Genomic DNA, 15,763 nt, shown 5'->3' on the forward strand with positions numbered 1-15,763 from the left:
GCGCCAAGTAGCACCAAATCGCCCGCGTGCATACTGAAAAATTAGAAGTTTTTGGAAAGAGGACAGTGTTAAGGCATGATTTATTTGCAGTTGTCTGAACAACAATTTCATAGATACAGATGTACCTATCACCATTATTCACCAATTAATATCTTAAATAAATTCATATCTTTACCTTTCTCTTGTGACAAAACTTGCTCTCATCAATGACAACAAAACCATGTCTTCCACCTATTCTCATTTTCCCCGTCCTCTTCAGGTGCTTAACTGCTTGCACACACACCCTCCTTAGTGTCTTGGACATCTTGGACAAAGTGCGGCTGCTTCCACAGACTCCCTCTTCAATTAAGTCCACTTGCCTCAGTCTTAGCCCTTGTGCAAACCTGCAGCAATGTAGTAAACCTATATGAATAATGTTAATGTGATATTAACACAGTTTATTACTGACTTCTTAATCATGTAAAAGGTGTTACTGTTATGTCACATGTATGAAATTATTATAAAATAATAATGTGGTAGAATAGAAGGGATATTACTAAAGGTGGTTCTACACACTACTTAATCATGGGGTGTACTTAGTTAGTACTTAATTTTCATATACTGCTTCTTCATTTTTGCGTAGCTTTTATTAAATAAATAATGAAATGTTGTTGCTGCTCATTCAAGGTTGCATTTACCTAATTTTACAACAGTTTGTGTTTAATATTATGCTATGAGTCAAAATAGTTTACTACATGCAGTACATATGTACTTACTGTTTATCATGACTATATGTATGTCTGTGTAACAAACCTATGCATGAACATCATCCAAGAAGTCAAGGAGGAGCGAGAGCCTGAGAAAATAGACCCATCTCTTATGGATTTGGACATGAATCTATTATGTCTTCGACACACCCTTTGAACAAAATATGCCATTTGGTAAAACATAATGAATACATGAATTAATACATTAAATATCAATAAACAACAATAATAATATTTTAAATTTTTGTGACTGTGCTGATTAGCTGATGGTATTTTACAAAATGTCTTACTAAAGTACTTTCAAAGTACTCTCCAAATGCAAATAACTAACCTAGAAATGTGTAATTCAGGCATATGGAAGACATAGGTCAAATTTAAGAAATTTATAGGAAATCAAGAACTTACCAGCGATATCCATCTCTTGTGTTGCCACCTTTTCTCATTTTCATTTTTCTTTCACACAGAGAGCATCTCTTCTTTTTTGAGAGTAATTTCAGTTTTTGAAGCCATTTTATAAGTACAAGCTTCTTCTTATTTCCCCTTTGTGTTATGTTTAATAATTTTTCAGCGGTGTTCATGTTGAATGGACTGCAAGTCGAGTATGAATCACATACTGGCGCCAGATAGTAAAGCAGCTGTCTGGTCCGTCAGTTAATGGTCCCCCTTTCACTCTGCTTCCACGGCAGTAAGAAAAGTAAATAAAAATAATAAATAACTTCATTCTTTAAGTGCAAAAAGCAAATTTATTTGGATTTATTGTCAATTTAGATTCAGTTAAGTGGGACAATGTACCCTGTTTTCGTTACAGCCGTAGGAGTGCCTGTGCATCACTTTAAATCTTCCCCCTCCAAACTAAGCTCTGCTGGAAAGAACCGGCTGCCAGTAGGTGGCAGACTGCGGTCTGGTGGGAATATGCACATTTTCTTTTATCTCTGGAGGAGAGAGAAAGAAGAAGTTGGCGCCAACAGCCACACTTTGCCTCCTTTTTTGGCGTACCTCACAGTTCCAAGCTGGCAAAAACCACTGGATTACAAGAGTGTCTTTGGAATAAAATCGCCATACTTTCTACTGTTGTAAGGTTGCAAGGTAAGAACATGAATTCTTAATATTACAGAAAATTATGCACATTTTTGTCTTTTTTGATAACATGCTGTGATGTTTCGGGGTTGGCACATTTTTATTATATATATATATATATATACATACATACAACAAAGGAACTAGTTTGTGTCAGTCTGAATCACTGTGTGGTTTATTTTGATCCTGATAATTGATGTTTTGAGGTTTGTCAAAAATACTTGATATTGGACCATTGTGTATATGTGTAGACCCAGAGGGTTATTGGTTTATAGTCAGGTGTATTTCCTGTATCCTTATTTAAAAAAAAAAAAAAAGTTAAATTCTGCACTTTGTATTTGCTTAACTATATTACTGGCTCATTATTAACGATAGCCATTAAATATTCCAAAGTTACCAGTAAACCATTGAATGTTTCCAATACAATATTCTAACATTTCAGAGCTATGCCTTTAAGAAGAAGGTACAACACAGCCAACCAGGTACATCCATCTGTGAGTGCTGATGGCAGTGCTGGATCTGCACAGGTGGAACAACTTGACAATGTAGAGGGTAAAGGAGAAAGTAAGTATACAATCTTATCCACAAGCATTAATTGACTACACTCATGTAGGCTTTTTCAGTATGACACCTTTAATGCACCAGTATTTATAAATCACTACCCCCTAATTCTATACTCCTCTCAAACTTCCTACAGTTCACTATTAAGTCTTCAAAAATACAGGGGGAAAATACCTATCATTACTCATTTTTGTAAGCGCAAACTGTCATATATGTTAAAAAGCATTCTGTTGTAGAATTTGACTGTATTCACAAGTAAAGTTTGAAGCAAAAGTTAGTATTTATTGGCAGCCATAGACTGAAACGTAACATATATTTTAGAATCTGCTAATAACACAACAGTGAAGACACCGAAATAATTTAATTGTTGTAGAAGAAGAACATTATGGAAAAGAGAAACTCAAACAAAAAACCCAACAATGTTGCCATACATTGTATAATACAATTAAAACATCAAAATTGATTCCTTGGTTTTCATTGTATCTAAACATGTCCTTTTTCTTTTGTTTTGTGATGATATATATTTTTTTTACCATTATAGCGCCAGGAACTCCATCTACGTTGGCTCCAACTGCTACAGCAATAATTCAGCAGCTAAGAGACAAAATTACTGTCCTTGAAGATGAAAGAAATTTCCTCAGAGAACAGCTGAAAAAAGCACTGGATAACATCCCTACTACTTCAGGTGAAACACAGAAATTGTGATCTGCTTTGATTTATTGATAATTTAAAAATGCAATATGGCTTATATATATATATATATATATATATATATATATATAAAAACAGAGGACACCTACAATCTAAAGCCTCATCCATTTTTTTAGAGTTTATAATCTAACCTGTTGAAGAACTTCAACTGTCAGTCATCTTCCATCAGTCCGGTCAATGAAAAAAATGGTTTGTTTTTAGAGTCGTGGCCAAAGGCTTCAGCAGTTGCAACACTAAGAAAGCACTCTGTGTTGACCCTGCGACAGGCTAGCGACCTGTACAGGGTGTACCCTGCCTCTTGCCCTATGTCAGCTGGGAGAGGCTCCAGCCCCCCCGTGACCCTGAAAAGGATAAGCGGAAGAGAATGGATGGATGGATGGACGGACGAATTGTTTGTGATAGATTTTCACTGTGTCATAGACACATTTATAAATAATTTAATATAAACATGTAAAAGTAGATGGATACAAAACTTTGTGCCATTGTCACAACTTTTGATCACAACTGTATACTCCACTTGTCTCTTTTTCACAGTACACTTTATTTTATTTTTTTATTTATTTATTTTTTACAATTCTCAGCAAAACGACATCATTCCCCCTCAAGTTCCAGTTCCTCAGATTCATCAGCCTCAGACTCTGAGTCGTCTTCTTCACCGAGTGACGGGAAAAAGAGCAAGAAGGCCAAGAAGAAGAAGAAGAAGAAAGTGTCACAGTTTGGCAAAAGAAGTATGTTATGTAGCAGTTAACATTCTTTTTTTACATTTTTTTTTAGAAAATGTCAGATTTGCTGACACAGTCATATAGCTATGTGTCACAGTGAGTTCTGTCTTGTATGACTGCTCAGTTGTGTGATTTAACATTTTAGGTATTAAGAGTGTAAATATTGGAAACAATTCAACACATATATACTTACTTGTTCATGCCTCTGGATGTGTTGTGATTGTTTTGTTCTTGGCTTTTACAGTGAAACACCCAGAAGATGTCAAACACAGGTATATGTTTGTTCTTAAAACATTCAAGAAAACACACAGCCTGAACCGAAGTTGTGAAAAACTCAACGTGGATCGAAACACTATTGCCTACACAGCCGTCATTGCTGAAGTCCTTTTGGTAGCGGACAGCGAGGAGAAATGTAGGGTTCCACCCTTTACTGGCGGCTCACTCCTTAAGTATGCAAAAGAGGTGAAGGTTTTCCTTGATGATGAGCCAGAGTTAAGAGCAAGAATAGACAAAAAGAAAAAAGAGAGAGAGTTGTTGCCCATCTCTTACAAAATCAAAGGGAATTAGGAAGTTCTTCTTGCTTTTTTCTATTTTTTTGTCACAACCTTTTGAGAAAATGTTTGCAGTTTTAACATGAATAGTTTAGTTAATGAGAAGTCTGTTTTTTCCAGCTATTTCCAGGATTGGATGATGTTTTATTAATTTCTTTGTGATAACTATTCATGTGTGATAAGTTTTTCTTTGAATATTACCCATAAGAAGTGAAACCATAGGGTTGTTTTATTGATTTACTTTGTTTTATTTTTTCGCATGTCTTTGTGTTGTTGATGTTGGTTGTTTGTTTGTATTTTCATTTTGTAAATCCTGATCTCATATCTTAGAATACAATATTTCTTTATTTACTTATGTTCAGGCATTGATCAAGTTATCATTTTTATAAGGTTGCTTCAAGTTTATCCATGTTGTGTTATACAGACATTGCTTTGTTCTTTAAGGAAAATGACAATAAAACTGCAAGTTCATGAAGGAATTTGGTCAGCATTTTTAGTTTAGTATATGTAAACAAGCAGAAATTTCTTCTTGTAATCTGATGGTTTTTGCAGTTATTGCTATAGAACCTACCACCATTATTTCCAGATAATGCTCACACTTCTTGTAGTTTGCTTTAATAGGTTATTACATAGAAACAGTCGGTTTTGCATTTTGCAGCCCTGATTCCTGCTTATTACACAGAAACTACCATGAGCATTTCCAGATAATGCTCACACTTGTTGCAGTTTACTTAAATAGGTTATTGCATAGAAACAGTCGGTTTTGCATTTTGCAGCCCTGATTCCTGCTTATTACAAAGAAATTACCATAAATATTTCCATTTAATAAGCCAAAGCATTAAGCATAATATTTAGGCTATTAAGCAAAGCAGAATGCTGAGAACCTAAGGTATAATTAATTCAAGCCTTATAACATGGTAATACCATCCTATTATGTTAAAACATTAGCCAATATTACTTCATAATTTTGCGTTTATTACAATTTATTAAAAATTATGAAAAGTTAAATGCATAAACATTACTTCCTTATTGCTATCTCCATACAATATTTTTACCACATTTTTAAGCTACTATTACTAAAGGGTTTAGCCTCATGGGCATATCTCTGTTTCCACAGCATTACCATCAGTTTTGGGGGCCTTACGATCCATTTACATAAATTTCAGTGGAATATTACTCAATTGTAACCGCTGTTGTTACCAGTAGTATTACTTGATATTAGCTGGTAATTACCTTGATAATTGGATGGCAATAACCGTTAAATTTCCTCATTATTACCTTCTGTTTCCAGCTTTTTCGCTGTTGTTACTAGTGGTATTACTTGGATATTAGCTGGTAATTACCTTGGTAATTGGATGATAATGTCCTGTATATTACCCAATTATTACCTTTTGTTTCCAGCTTGTTACCCCATTATTACCCCCTTATTACCACATTATTACCGAGCTGTAATAGAAAGTGCTACCCAAATAATAAATGAGTGCAACTGATCAAAAAGTAGTAGACTAACTTCTCTGTTTCCGTGCATCTTATCTTGAGGACCGGCCACAGAACATACAATTAAAACATCACCAATGTCACCATGTTCTGTCATTAATCTGGACAAGATTTCTCTGTATTGATTAAATTAGAACATCACGAAGAAGATGTGCTCATGACTGAGAGAAATCTGGGTCATGAAAATCCAGCTTGGACAAGACCGAATGACGAAAGACAACTCATAGTGCCCAGAGCTTGTTTATGTTTAGATAACAGGCTTTCAGTATAAAAATGTTATGGTTAGACAGGAACAGAGAGAGAGAGAGTGCACACTCTTACTCTGAGTCCCCACATGGCCATGTGTGTATTTTTTTCTGATTCTTTAATATATTAAATGTCTTACTTTTTAATGAAATTGTTTCAGGTGTCTTCCTTCATAAACAACCTGTTTACCTGTCTGCTGCAAATACTCATTATCTGAAACTTGGCTTATGGCCATACCACCCTGAACCCATCTGATCTCGGAAGCTAAGCAGGGTCGGTCCTGGTTAGTACTTAAATGGGAGACCCCCTGGGAATAGCAGGTGTGGTGAGCTTATGAGGTGGCTGTGGCTCAGGAGGCAGAGCTGGTCACCTACTAATCAGAAGGTTGGCGGTTTGATTCCTGGCTGTTCTGGGCTGCATGCCAAAGTATCCTTGGGCAAGATACTGAACTCCAAGTTGCTCTCTGATGCATGTGTTGGAGTATGAATGTGTGTGAATGTTAGACAGTAAGCACTTAACTGAGTTACACATGGAAGTGCTTGTATGAATGGGTGAATGTAAACATGTATAAGCGCTTTGAGTGCTCAGATAGAGTAGAAAAGCACTATATAAGAACTAGTCCATTTAAGAGTGCAATATAAACTGGCAAAGATTATGCATTACTGAGAGCTTTAGCTTTTCAGTGACCTGTGAATAAATGTATCAACAGTAAACTGACTTCAGCCTGTTTCTTACCAAACCACAAAATACATTTCACGTTGTGCAAAAACCTGAAACAAACATGCATTCTCTTTCGCTTACTCATCCAGGTCATTGTCCAGTTTTCTTCCTACCTTTTGGACTGTGTCTGTATTGTCCAAATGGGCTATATGTTTCACACAAGTAACTGTCACTATTTACTAAATCCTCTTTCCCTGCTCATTGGTCTCCAGTGGGGCTCATTCAGCCACATCAGGCCTGTTATCAGCACTATCATCAAGGCTGAAATGTTTCCATGCTGCGCTTCAGTCAATGGACCCTGCAAAAAGACAGGCTTCTCTGCTGAACAGCTTGTGCCAGGCAATCTGTATTATCTTACACACATATGCACACGTGCGCACACACACACACACACACACACACACACATAGATTGAGGCAATCTGTGCTATCCATTAGCTGAGAGCTGAGAGCTATTCCCCACACCTTGAACACTACTCTCCTCCTCAGACATCTTCTCAGATTCAATCAATAGCTACTAGCTCACCACAGAAAGAGGGTTGTCCTTGTGTGTGTGTGTGTGTGTGTGTGTGTGTGTGTGTGTGTGTGTGTGTGTGTGTGTGTGTGTGTGTGTGTGTGTGTGTTTTCACGGGAGAAAAAAACAGTGGGGATACAGGTGGAGAGAGAGTGGGGGGCTAGATTGAGATGGAGTGATGGTGGAGCCAGAGGATGAAGAATGCTGATGCTGCTGTTATCACAGAGGATGTCTAACCAAAGCATCACTGAGTTGCTCTGTAATTCTCCTTTATGCTGTACTACGACTGGCAGGTTTTCTAACACACACCAAACAATTTTTAATCTAGCACCCGCTCTGTGTTTTGTATGTATTCCTTTGGCATTGCAAAAACTTGGAGTGAGTGCTTTAATGTTAGCATGTTTCATGACAAGCTTAGACTCATCAATAAGACTAGGAAAGCTCAATATAAATGCCAGTCCATTTAATTTCTAAATAATATTTTGGCAGTATTATGTTCAGTTTGAGAGGAAGAAGTCATCAGCAGAAGCTGCACTAAATTTCAACAATACCAAGAATGATTTCAAAAAAGTCATCTCCCTTTTCTCATTGTCAGTTGCTCAGAATTGCTACCAAAACTTTAAGTCCAAAGATGAAGGTGAGAAAAGGACTCTCAGCCATCCTGCAATATTATTTTGTTGCCACTTTATGCATTGGTAACTTCCTCACTATTTATTAATGCCACTGAAGCCTTACATTCTTTCTAAAGAATCTATGTAATTTACAACACCATTTATGGCACAAAGGTCTTGGATGTGATTGTCTTTTTCGCCATGATCTGTGGTCCTCCACACCGCCTTGCACTTTCTTTCCTCTTTTTGTGATTGTCTGTGTGGATGGGTGCATGGATGTTGTGTTCCAGAGGCGGAGCATGCTAGAGGTCTCTATTTATTTATTTACCATCCATCCATTCGCTTCCGCACATCCTGTTAAGGGTCGCGGGGGGGGCTGGAGCCTATCCCAGCTGTCATAGGGCGAGAGGCAGGGTACACCCTGAACAGGTCGCCAGCCTGTTGCAGGGCCAACACAGAGGGACAGACGACCTTTCACACTCACATTCATGCTCTCATTCACACCTATGGGCAATTTAGATTAGCCAATTAACCTAACCCCAGTAAGTGCATGTCTTTGGAATGTGGGAGGAAACCGGAGTACCCAGAGGAAACCCACGCAAGCACGGGGAGAACATGCAAACTCCACACAGAGAGAGGGAGAGGCCTGGACCAAGGTGGAATCGAACCCAGGCCTTCCAGATGGTATTCTAACTGTGAGGCAGCAGTGCTATCCACTACGCCACCGTGCTGCCTATTTATTCCTGCCTATTTATTCCTGTAAGAAATTATGGTCTACCTGGAAATACAGAAAATAAAACAATTTCTGGAAGGTGGTACACAATCTGTCTTTACACCATTACACCAAAATAGCACCATTATGTTTGTATGTAAATTGCTATCTAAATTGTAAACAGGATAAAGCTTGTTGGTTACAAGATACTATTTCCTATTTTGAATATGACTTATCTCTTATTTGAAATGAGGTGGCTGACTCCATCCTGCAACAACAGTAGCAATCACAAAACTTCCTTTCTTGATGAAGTTCAGTTGTTACTGTAATTTTCATCTGATCTGTCTAATTATAAGATTTGAAAAAATACATGTTTAAGGTTAAATTTGGAGACTTTATTTTACAAATTATTTAGATTACCTTTACAGATTGTAAGGTTAAAATACACACTATATTGCCAAAAGTATTCACTCACTCATCCAAGTCTTTGAATTCAGGTGTACAACTCACTTCCATGGTCACAGGTGTATAAAATCAAGCGTCTGTGCATACAGACTGCTTCTACAAACATTTGTGAAAGAATGGGTGACTTTCAGGAGCTCAATGAATTCCAGCGTGCTACCATAATAGAATGACACCTGTGCAACAAGTACAGTCATGAAATTTCCTCGCTACTAAATCTTCCACAGTCAATTAGTTAGTGGTATTACAGCAAAGAGCAGGGTCAGTGAATACTGAGGTACATAGTTCAGTTAAATTAATTTTAGTTCAATTCAATTAATTTCAGTTCAATTCAATTTAATACAATTCAAATTTATTTATATAGCGCCAAATCACAACAAGCAGTCAACTCAAGGCCCTTATACTGTAAGGTAAAGACCATAAAATAATTACAGAGAAAACCAACAATCAAAACGACCCCGTATGAACAATCACTTGGTCCTAGTGGGAAGGAAAACTCTGTTTTAACCCCTTAACTGGCAGCAAAAAAATCACCTGAGAAAAACTACATAACACCCTCTGGTTATTATTGGCTCTGAACAACCCATTTCATAGCCTATTAACTGGCTGCGTCTGGTCCGCCGGCCGAATGAAGTGCATTTATATGGCAGGCTAGACCCGCCCATTTTGACTGACACCTCATTCGGCCAATCATGTTAAGAAATGGGTTTCCCAGAGCCAATAATACTCAGAGGGCGTCACGTAGCTTTGTCAGGTGATTTGGTGCAGCCAGTTACATGATTGGCCGAATGACGTGTCAATAAAAATGGGAGGGTCTAGCCTGCCATATAAAAGGGACTACAAACGGCCCGTCACCGGGCCCTTGCCAGTTAAGGGGTTAAGAGGAAGAATCCTCTGGCAGAACCACTCTCAGGGAGGGGCAGTCATGTGCCGCGACCAGTTGGGGCTGAGGGGAGAGAGACAGGACAAAAGGGTTGCTGTGGAGACATGTTCTCTGGAGTGACAAACAACTTCTCCGTCTAGTAATCCAATGGCTGAATCTGGCTTCGGCGGTTGCCAGGAGAATGGTACTTGCCTGAGTGTACTGTGCGAAGTATAAAGTTTGGTGGAGGGGGGAGTTGGTGTGGGGTTGTTTTTTAGGAGGTGGGCTCAACCCCCTAGTTCCAGTGAAAAGAACTCTTAATGCTTCAGCAGATCAAGACATTTTGGAAATATCATTCTCCAAACAAGAACTTGACTGGCCTGCACACAGTCCTGACCTCAAGCCAACAGAACACCTCTGGGATGAATTAGAGTGGAGACTGTGAGCCAGGCCTTCTTGCCCAACATCAGTTTCTGACCTCACAAATGCCCTTTGGGAAGAATGGTCAAAACTTCCCATCACCACACCCATAAACCTTGTGGAAAGCCTTCCCAGAAGAGTTGAAGCTGTTATAGCTGCAAAGGGCGGGCCAACACCATATTAACCCTAGAGTAAGAATGGGATGTCACTCAAGTTCCGTGTGAAGGCAGAAGGTCGAAAACTTTTGGCAGTATGATGTACATTAGAATATACAACAACAACACAATAGCTAAGACATCTAATTTAATTATTATATAAGAAGAAAGCTATTAAAAGGTTAAACATGAGTTCTGGATAATGTGTGGTATTCATATCACTGAAATAAAGAAGGTATAAAAAAAAGCACTCATTTTGAAAAAGACTGAACCACTTATTGCCTGCATTTTAAATTGACCTCACAGTTAGGAAGGATAGTGTTTATTTGTCACATGCACAGTTATACACAGTACAATGCACAGTGAAATGTATTTTGTACCTGCAACCTTATATACACACACATATAAATAAGAATAAAAATTAAAAAAAAGTAATTCACACTATACACTATACTCTATATACTATACACTATACACACTTTTTAAATTATGATATTTACACCGTGCAATAATGGTCCAGTTAGGGCTCAGAGTTGAGCAGACGGATGGCTTGTGGGTAAAAACTCTTCTTCAACCTTTCAGTCTTAGCCCTCAGGCAGCGGTAACGCCGGCCTGATGGGAGCAGGGAGAAGAGAGAGTGTCCGGGTGGCTGGGCTGTTTTAGGATCTTCATGGCCCTCAGCCTGCACTGCTTGGTGTAAATGTCCTGCAGGTTGGGGAGGGTGGTTCTGATGGTCCGTTCAGCTGAACGAACCACCCTTTTTAGGGCCATGAAGTCCTGCTTGGTGCAGTTTCCCATCCAGGTGGTGATGCTCCCACGCATGATGCTCTCAATGGTGCAGGTGTAAAAGTTCCTGAGCACCTTGAGTGGGAGCTTGAAGTCTCTCAGCCGCCTGAGGAGGTAGAGACGCTGTCTGGCCTTCTTCACAGTGATGTTTATGTGATGAGTCCAGGACAGGTCCTGTGAGATGGTCACTCCCAGGTATTTGAAGGTGTCCACTCTTTCCACCTCAGCACCACTGATGACAAGTGGATGGTAGTCCCTCTGCTGCTTCCTGCTGAAGTCCACGATCAGTTCCTTTGTTTTGCTGACGTTGAGCAGGAGGTGGTTCTCCTTGCACCAGTTCTCCAGGCGGGAGACCTCTCTCCTGTAGGCTGTCTCCTCATTGTGAGAGATTAGTCCCACAACAGCAGTGTCGTCAGCAAACTTGATGATGACGTTGGACTCTGACGTGGCCTCGCAGTCATGGGTGTACAGTGAGTACAGCAGAGGGCTGAGCACACAGCCTTGGGGGGATCCAGTGTTGAGGGTGAGGGAGGATGAGGTGAGGTGACCCACTCGTACCACCTGTGGTCTGCTGGTCAGGAAGCTGTGAACCCCCCTGCACAGGGATGGGCCCCGGCCCAGGTCCAGCAGCTTAGAGACCAGCCTGGAGGGAACTATGGTGTTGAATGCTGAGCTGTAATCTACAAACAGCACTCTCACATAGTTCCCCTTACCAGTGTCTATGTGTGAAAGGGTCTTGTGGAGGAGGAAGGATATGGCGTCGTCTGTGGATCTGTCTGGCCGGTATGCAAACTGTAGTGGGTCGAGGGTGGTGGGCAGTGAGGAGGTGATGAATGTCTTGATGAGTCTCTCAAAACACTTCATCACCACAGAGGTGAGTGCTATGGGCCTGAAGTCATTGGGGCTGCTGGGGTGTGGTTTCTTTGGGACAGGGACTATGATGGACTTTTTAAAGCAGGTGGGAATCACACACAGTTTCAGTGAGAGGTTGAATATCAGTGTAAACACAGGTGCCAGCTGGTCAGCGCAGGTCTTAAGGACACGTCCACTAATACCGTCTGGTCCAGCCGCTTTCCTGGTGTTTACACGTCTAAACGCCCTCCTCACGTCGCGCTCCGTCACAGTGAGTGTCTCCGCCCCTCCGGCCGGGAGCGCAGCGGGCTGTCGGCTTCCCGACTCAAAGCGCGCAAAGAAGATGTTGAGTTCATCAGCCAGAGAAGCGTCGGCACTCACCGGGTGGGTGTGTGGTGCTTTGTAGTCCGTGATGGTGCGTAGTCCCTGCCACAGTCCCCTGGGGTCAGACTGTTGTAGTTGCTGTTCCAGTCTGCGGCCGTAGCGATGTTTAGCCTCTTTCACCGCTCTGCGGACAGTTAGTGACAAAATAACAAACATTTTAATAAATTAACTGTTGTAAAAGTAAAACAGTGAAAGTTTATCACACCATCCATCTCTGCCTCCTCTTCACTGGACCTGCAGCCTCTCTCATCCACCATCCACACTGTTCTGCTTCAGTCTGCAGCCCTCCTCAGCTCTGCTCCTCAGGCCTGAAACCCATCAGAATTAGCTGCTCTGCTCTAGATTTCAAGCTTTGTTTGCTCAGATTAGTACTCCACACTGCACTCTCTGCTCAGTTTAACTGTAACTCCCCCACTGCTCTGGAATGCTAGCAACCCGCCTGGTTCTCCATGCATCCGTTGACACTCTCTCTCCTTCTGACCCACTGTGCCCCAGCTCAATGTCCCATCTGTGACCTATTCAGCTCTGCAGTAATTATACATCATTTATCTAACTACAGTCCCCTATGTATTTATCTATCAATCACATCTAACTAGCTCTGGCTCCTGTTTTAGAAGCTTTCATATCAAAATGTGTGCAAACATTATGTGTTGCTAGGCAACTCAGCATGCTGCAGTTGTTGTTTTACATTCATTTCTACAGAGTTACATGATTTTTAAAATTCCAAGGGGTCAAAATGCCCTCCCCCCCGGCAGTTCTTATTGTAAAACCCTGTGACCTCTGACCTAAAAGGGTGTTATAAATACAAATAGGTGGGCTTCTTATTTTCTACAGTTAGTCAGAATACTTTATTAATTACAGGGAGAAACTGGATTTTTACAGATGCTCACTTGAAATATAAAAATGAAAAATAGAAAATGTGAAATCTATATATACATATACAAAAAAAAAAAAAAAAAAAATTAAAAAATAAAAAAAAACAAAGGCACTCAAAGTGGAATGATAAATTAAAATAAAAAATCCAAAAGTTAAAACAATACTATGTTTAATCATGGAAGCCATATCATAATCGATGACAACTGTTGGTTGATGGATGGGTGCTGTGAGGGTGAGTGAGCAGTGAGGCCAGCAGTAGAAGTACATAGCTGGAGGCACACTTGGAATCTGTAGACTGTCACTTCAGCAGCTTCGGGATGCTTCCTTCTAAGGCAAGCTTGAATGATTTTGTGATGTCTGTTTTCCTCAAATTTTGACACTCCTGTCTGAACATCAAGGCACCAGGCTTTGGTTATAGTAAGTTAGAGTTCTTTAACAAGTCCATGACACTGTCTTTAAATCGCTTTCTGGGCCTCCCAATACTGTAGTAACCTTTAACCAATTCCCCTTAGAAGAGTTGCTTTGGTACCCTGTGATTGTCTATACAAATTATGTGTCCTGTCCATCACAATTGTCAGTTTATGATGATGCTCTCCAAAGAGGCACAATCAGCAGTACTCAGGGCATCTGTATTTGGAAAACCATCCTTCCAGCTTGTTTTAAGGATCTTCTTTAAGCAGCCTTATTAGAAAGCCTCAAGCTGTTGAACATGTTGACAGTATGTGGTCCAGCACTCAGCTCCATATAGTAAAGTGCTTAAGACAGCAGTGTGCTAGACAGCTATTTAAACAGTTATTTCATGGCTATTCCAAACCCTTTTGTACAGGCAACCAAAGGAGTTACTGACCGCTGCTACAGTATATGGCTTGAGATTTTTCTATCCAACTGACCATCATAGGATATTATACTACCCATATGCACAAAGCCGTCTTAGTCTTTCAGTTGGTTATCTAGATGGATGGCAGAACATGATCTGCTGCTGGAGGAGGTTGGTACAGTATCTCAGTTTTTTAAATGCTGATGCAAAGGCCATACTTCTTGCTAATTGCTGAAAAGATCTTTATTTGTGGCTTCTTCTGTTTATGCAAACAAGGCACAGTCATCAGCAAAAAGAAGTTCACAGATCAGCTGGCAGTTAACTTTAGTTTTTGCATGAAGTCTTGAAATATTGAAGACATTTCTATCAGCTCTGAATCTGATGTATACACCATTATCCAAGCCAAGAAAGGCTTCAGTCAGCATGACCCAGAAGAAGGTTATGAAAAGAGCTGGGGTGATGACACAGCCTTGCTTCACCTGGTTTGTTGTGGGGAACCAATCACACAGATTACCATTACCAGACTCATCCGTGCATACTACTGTGGAACTGCATCCTGATTCTGATTAATTTCTCAGGTATCCCCAGCTTCTCTCAATTTTTTCATAGACCATCACGAGTGTACATGTTAAAATAGGGGAAAATGGAGGACATTATCTTGATGTATAAAAAATATCACAAACTAATCAGGATCCAGATATTCTTCTGGATCATAGACTGCTGACTTTTTTATTTGCTTACTTACCGATTTGCAGTACTTCACTGTCAGTTTTACAACAGGCAGCGATCAGGTAATGACAGGTCTCACTCCAATTTAACTGTGCTTGAAATAAATATCTGATTTTCTCTAAAAGTTAACAAAAAGAAACTGGAGTAATTCTGGTCTTTGATTATGTTACCTGCGCGTTTGTTTATTTGTGAAGAAACCTGAAACACTTTAATTAAAAAATTAGAACATTTAATATACTAAAGAATCAGAAAATATCATGCATGTACATGCGGGGCTCCCTATTCAGGGAGAGACAGGCCTCACTCAGAGTGTGCTCCTGCTCCCCTCCCTGACAGAGAGCCAATGTTCCTCACTAACCATAACATTTTTATGCTGGCACTATCTACAAGTAAAACAGATACTGCGTGCTGTGGTTTGGCCTTCGTCATCGGTCCGTCCAGTGCTGGTTCACATGACTCAGATTTCTTCTATCAGTAATCTTGTACAGGACTTTATTGATGATGTTTCCCTTAATCATTACAAAGTAGCACTATCCAGATTACTAACAGAACATGGGGATGTTTAAGTTGTACGTACTGTGGCCGAACCTTCAAGGATAAGATAAACTGAGACTGGGAACATAGTCTGGCATTTTCTAATGTCTAATGCATTTATTTATTTATTAAATTTTCTGTTGTTTGCTTCAGCCACTGTTTATTAATTAATTTCCTGGAGTTTACTTTTAAACATTTGTCATTTTATTCTTTGAGTAA

The 15,763-nt window shown here is 39.8% G+C and overlaps 1 protein-coding gene, 1 long non-coding RNA gene and 1 pseudogene across 2 annotated transcripts; 2 read left to right on the forward strand and 1 right to left on the reverse strand.

Moving 5' to 3' along the window:
- Positions 1 to 245: 245 nt before the first annotated feature.
- LOC115777116 (uncharacterized) lies at positions 246 to 1,378 on the reverse strand. The gene is made up of 3 exons (XR_004019584.1): positions 1,152 to 1,378; positions 793 to 897; positions 246 to 383 (listed from the first exon to the last, which is right to left on the reverse strand). It is a non-coding gene; the product is annotated as an uncharacterized LOC115777116 (long non-coding RNA).
- Positions 1,379 to 1,584: 206 nt separating this feature from the next.
- On the forward strand, positions 1,585 to 4,806 carry LOC115777115 (uncharacterized). Its single transcript, XM_030724950.1, has 5 exons — positions 1,585 to 1,832; positions 2,266 to 2,387; positions 2,926 to 3,069; positions 3,677 to 3,823; positions 4,062 to 4,806. The coding sequence occupies exons 2-5, from the start codon at positions 2,270 to 2,272 to the stop codon at positions 4,382 to 4,384; spliced, it is 732 nt and encodes a 243-aa protein (XP_030580810.1). The 5' UTR covers positions 1,585 to 1,832; positions 2,266 to 2,269; the 3' UTR covers positions 4,385 to 4,806.
- A 1,528-nt stretch (positions 4,807 to 6,334) lies between these two features.
- On the forward strand, positions 6,335 to 6,443 carry LOC115777137 (uncharacterized; annotated as a pseudogene).
- Positions 6,444 to 15,763: the final 9,320 nt, after the last annotated feature.

The sequence above is a fragment of the Archocentrus centrarchus genome, unplaced genomic scaffold (genome assembly GCF_007364275.1).
Source record: "Archocentrus centrarchus isolate MPI-CPG fArcCen1 unplaced genomic scaffold, fArcCen1 scaffold_43_ctg1, whole genome shotgun sequence".
Lineage (NCBI taxonomy): Eukaryota > Metazoa > Chordata > Actinopteri > Cichliformes > Cichlidae > Archocentrus > Archocentrus centrarchus.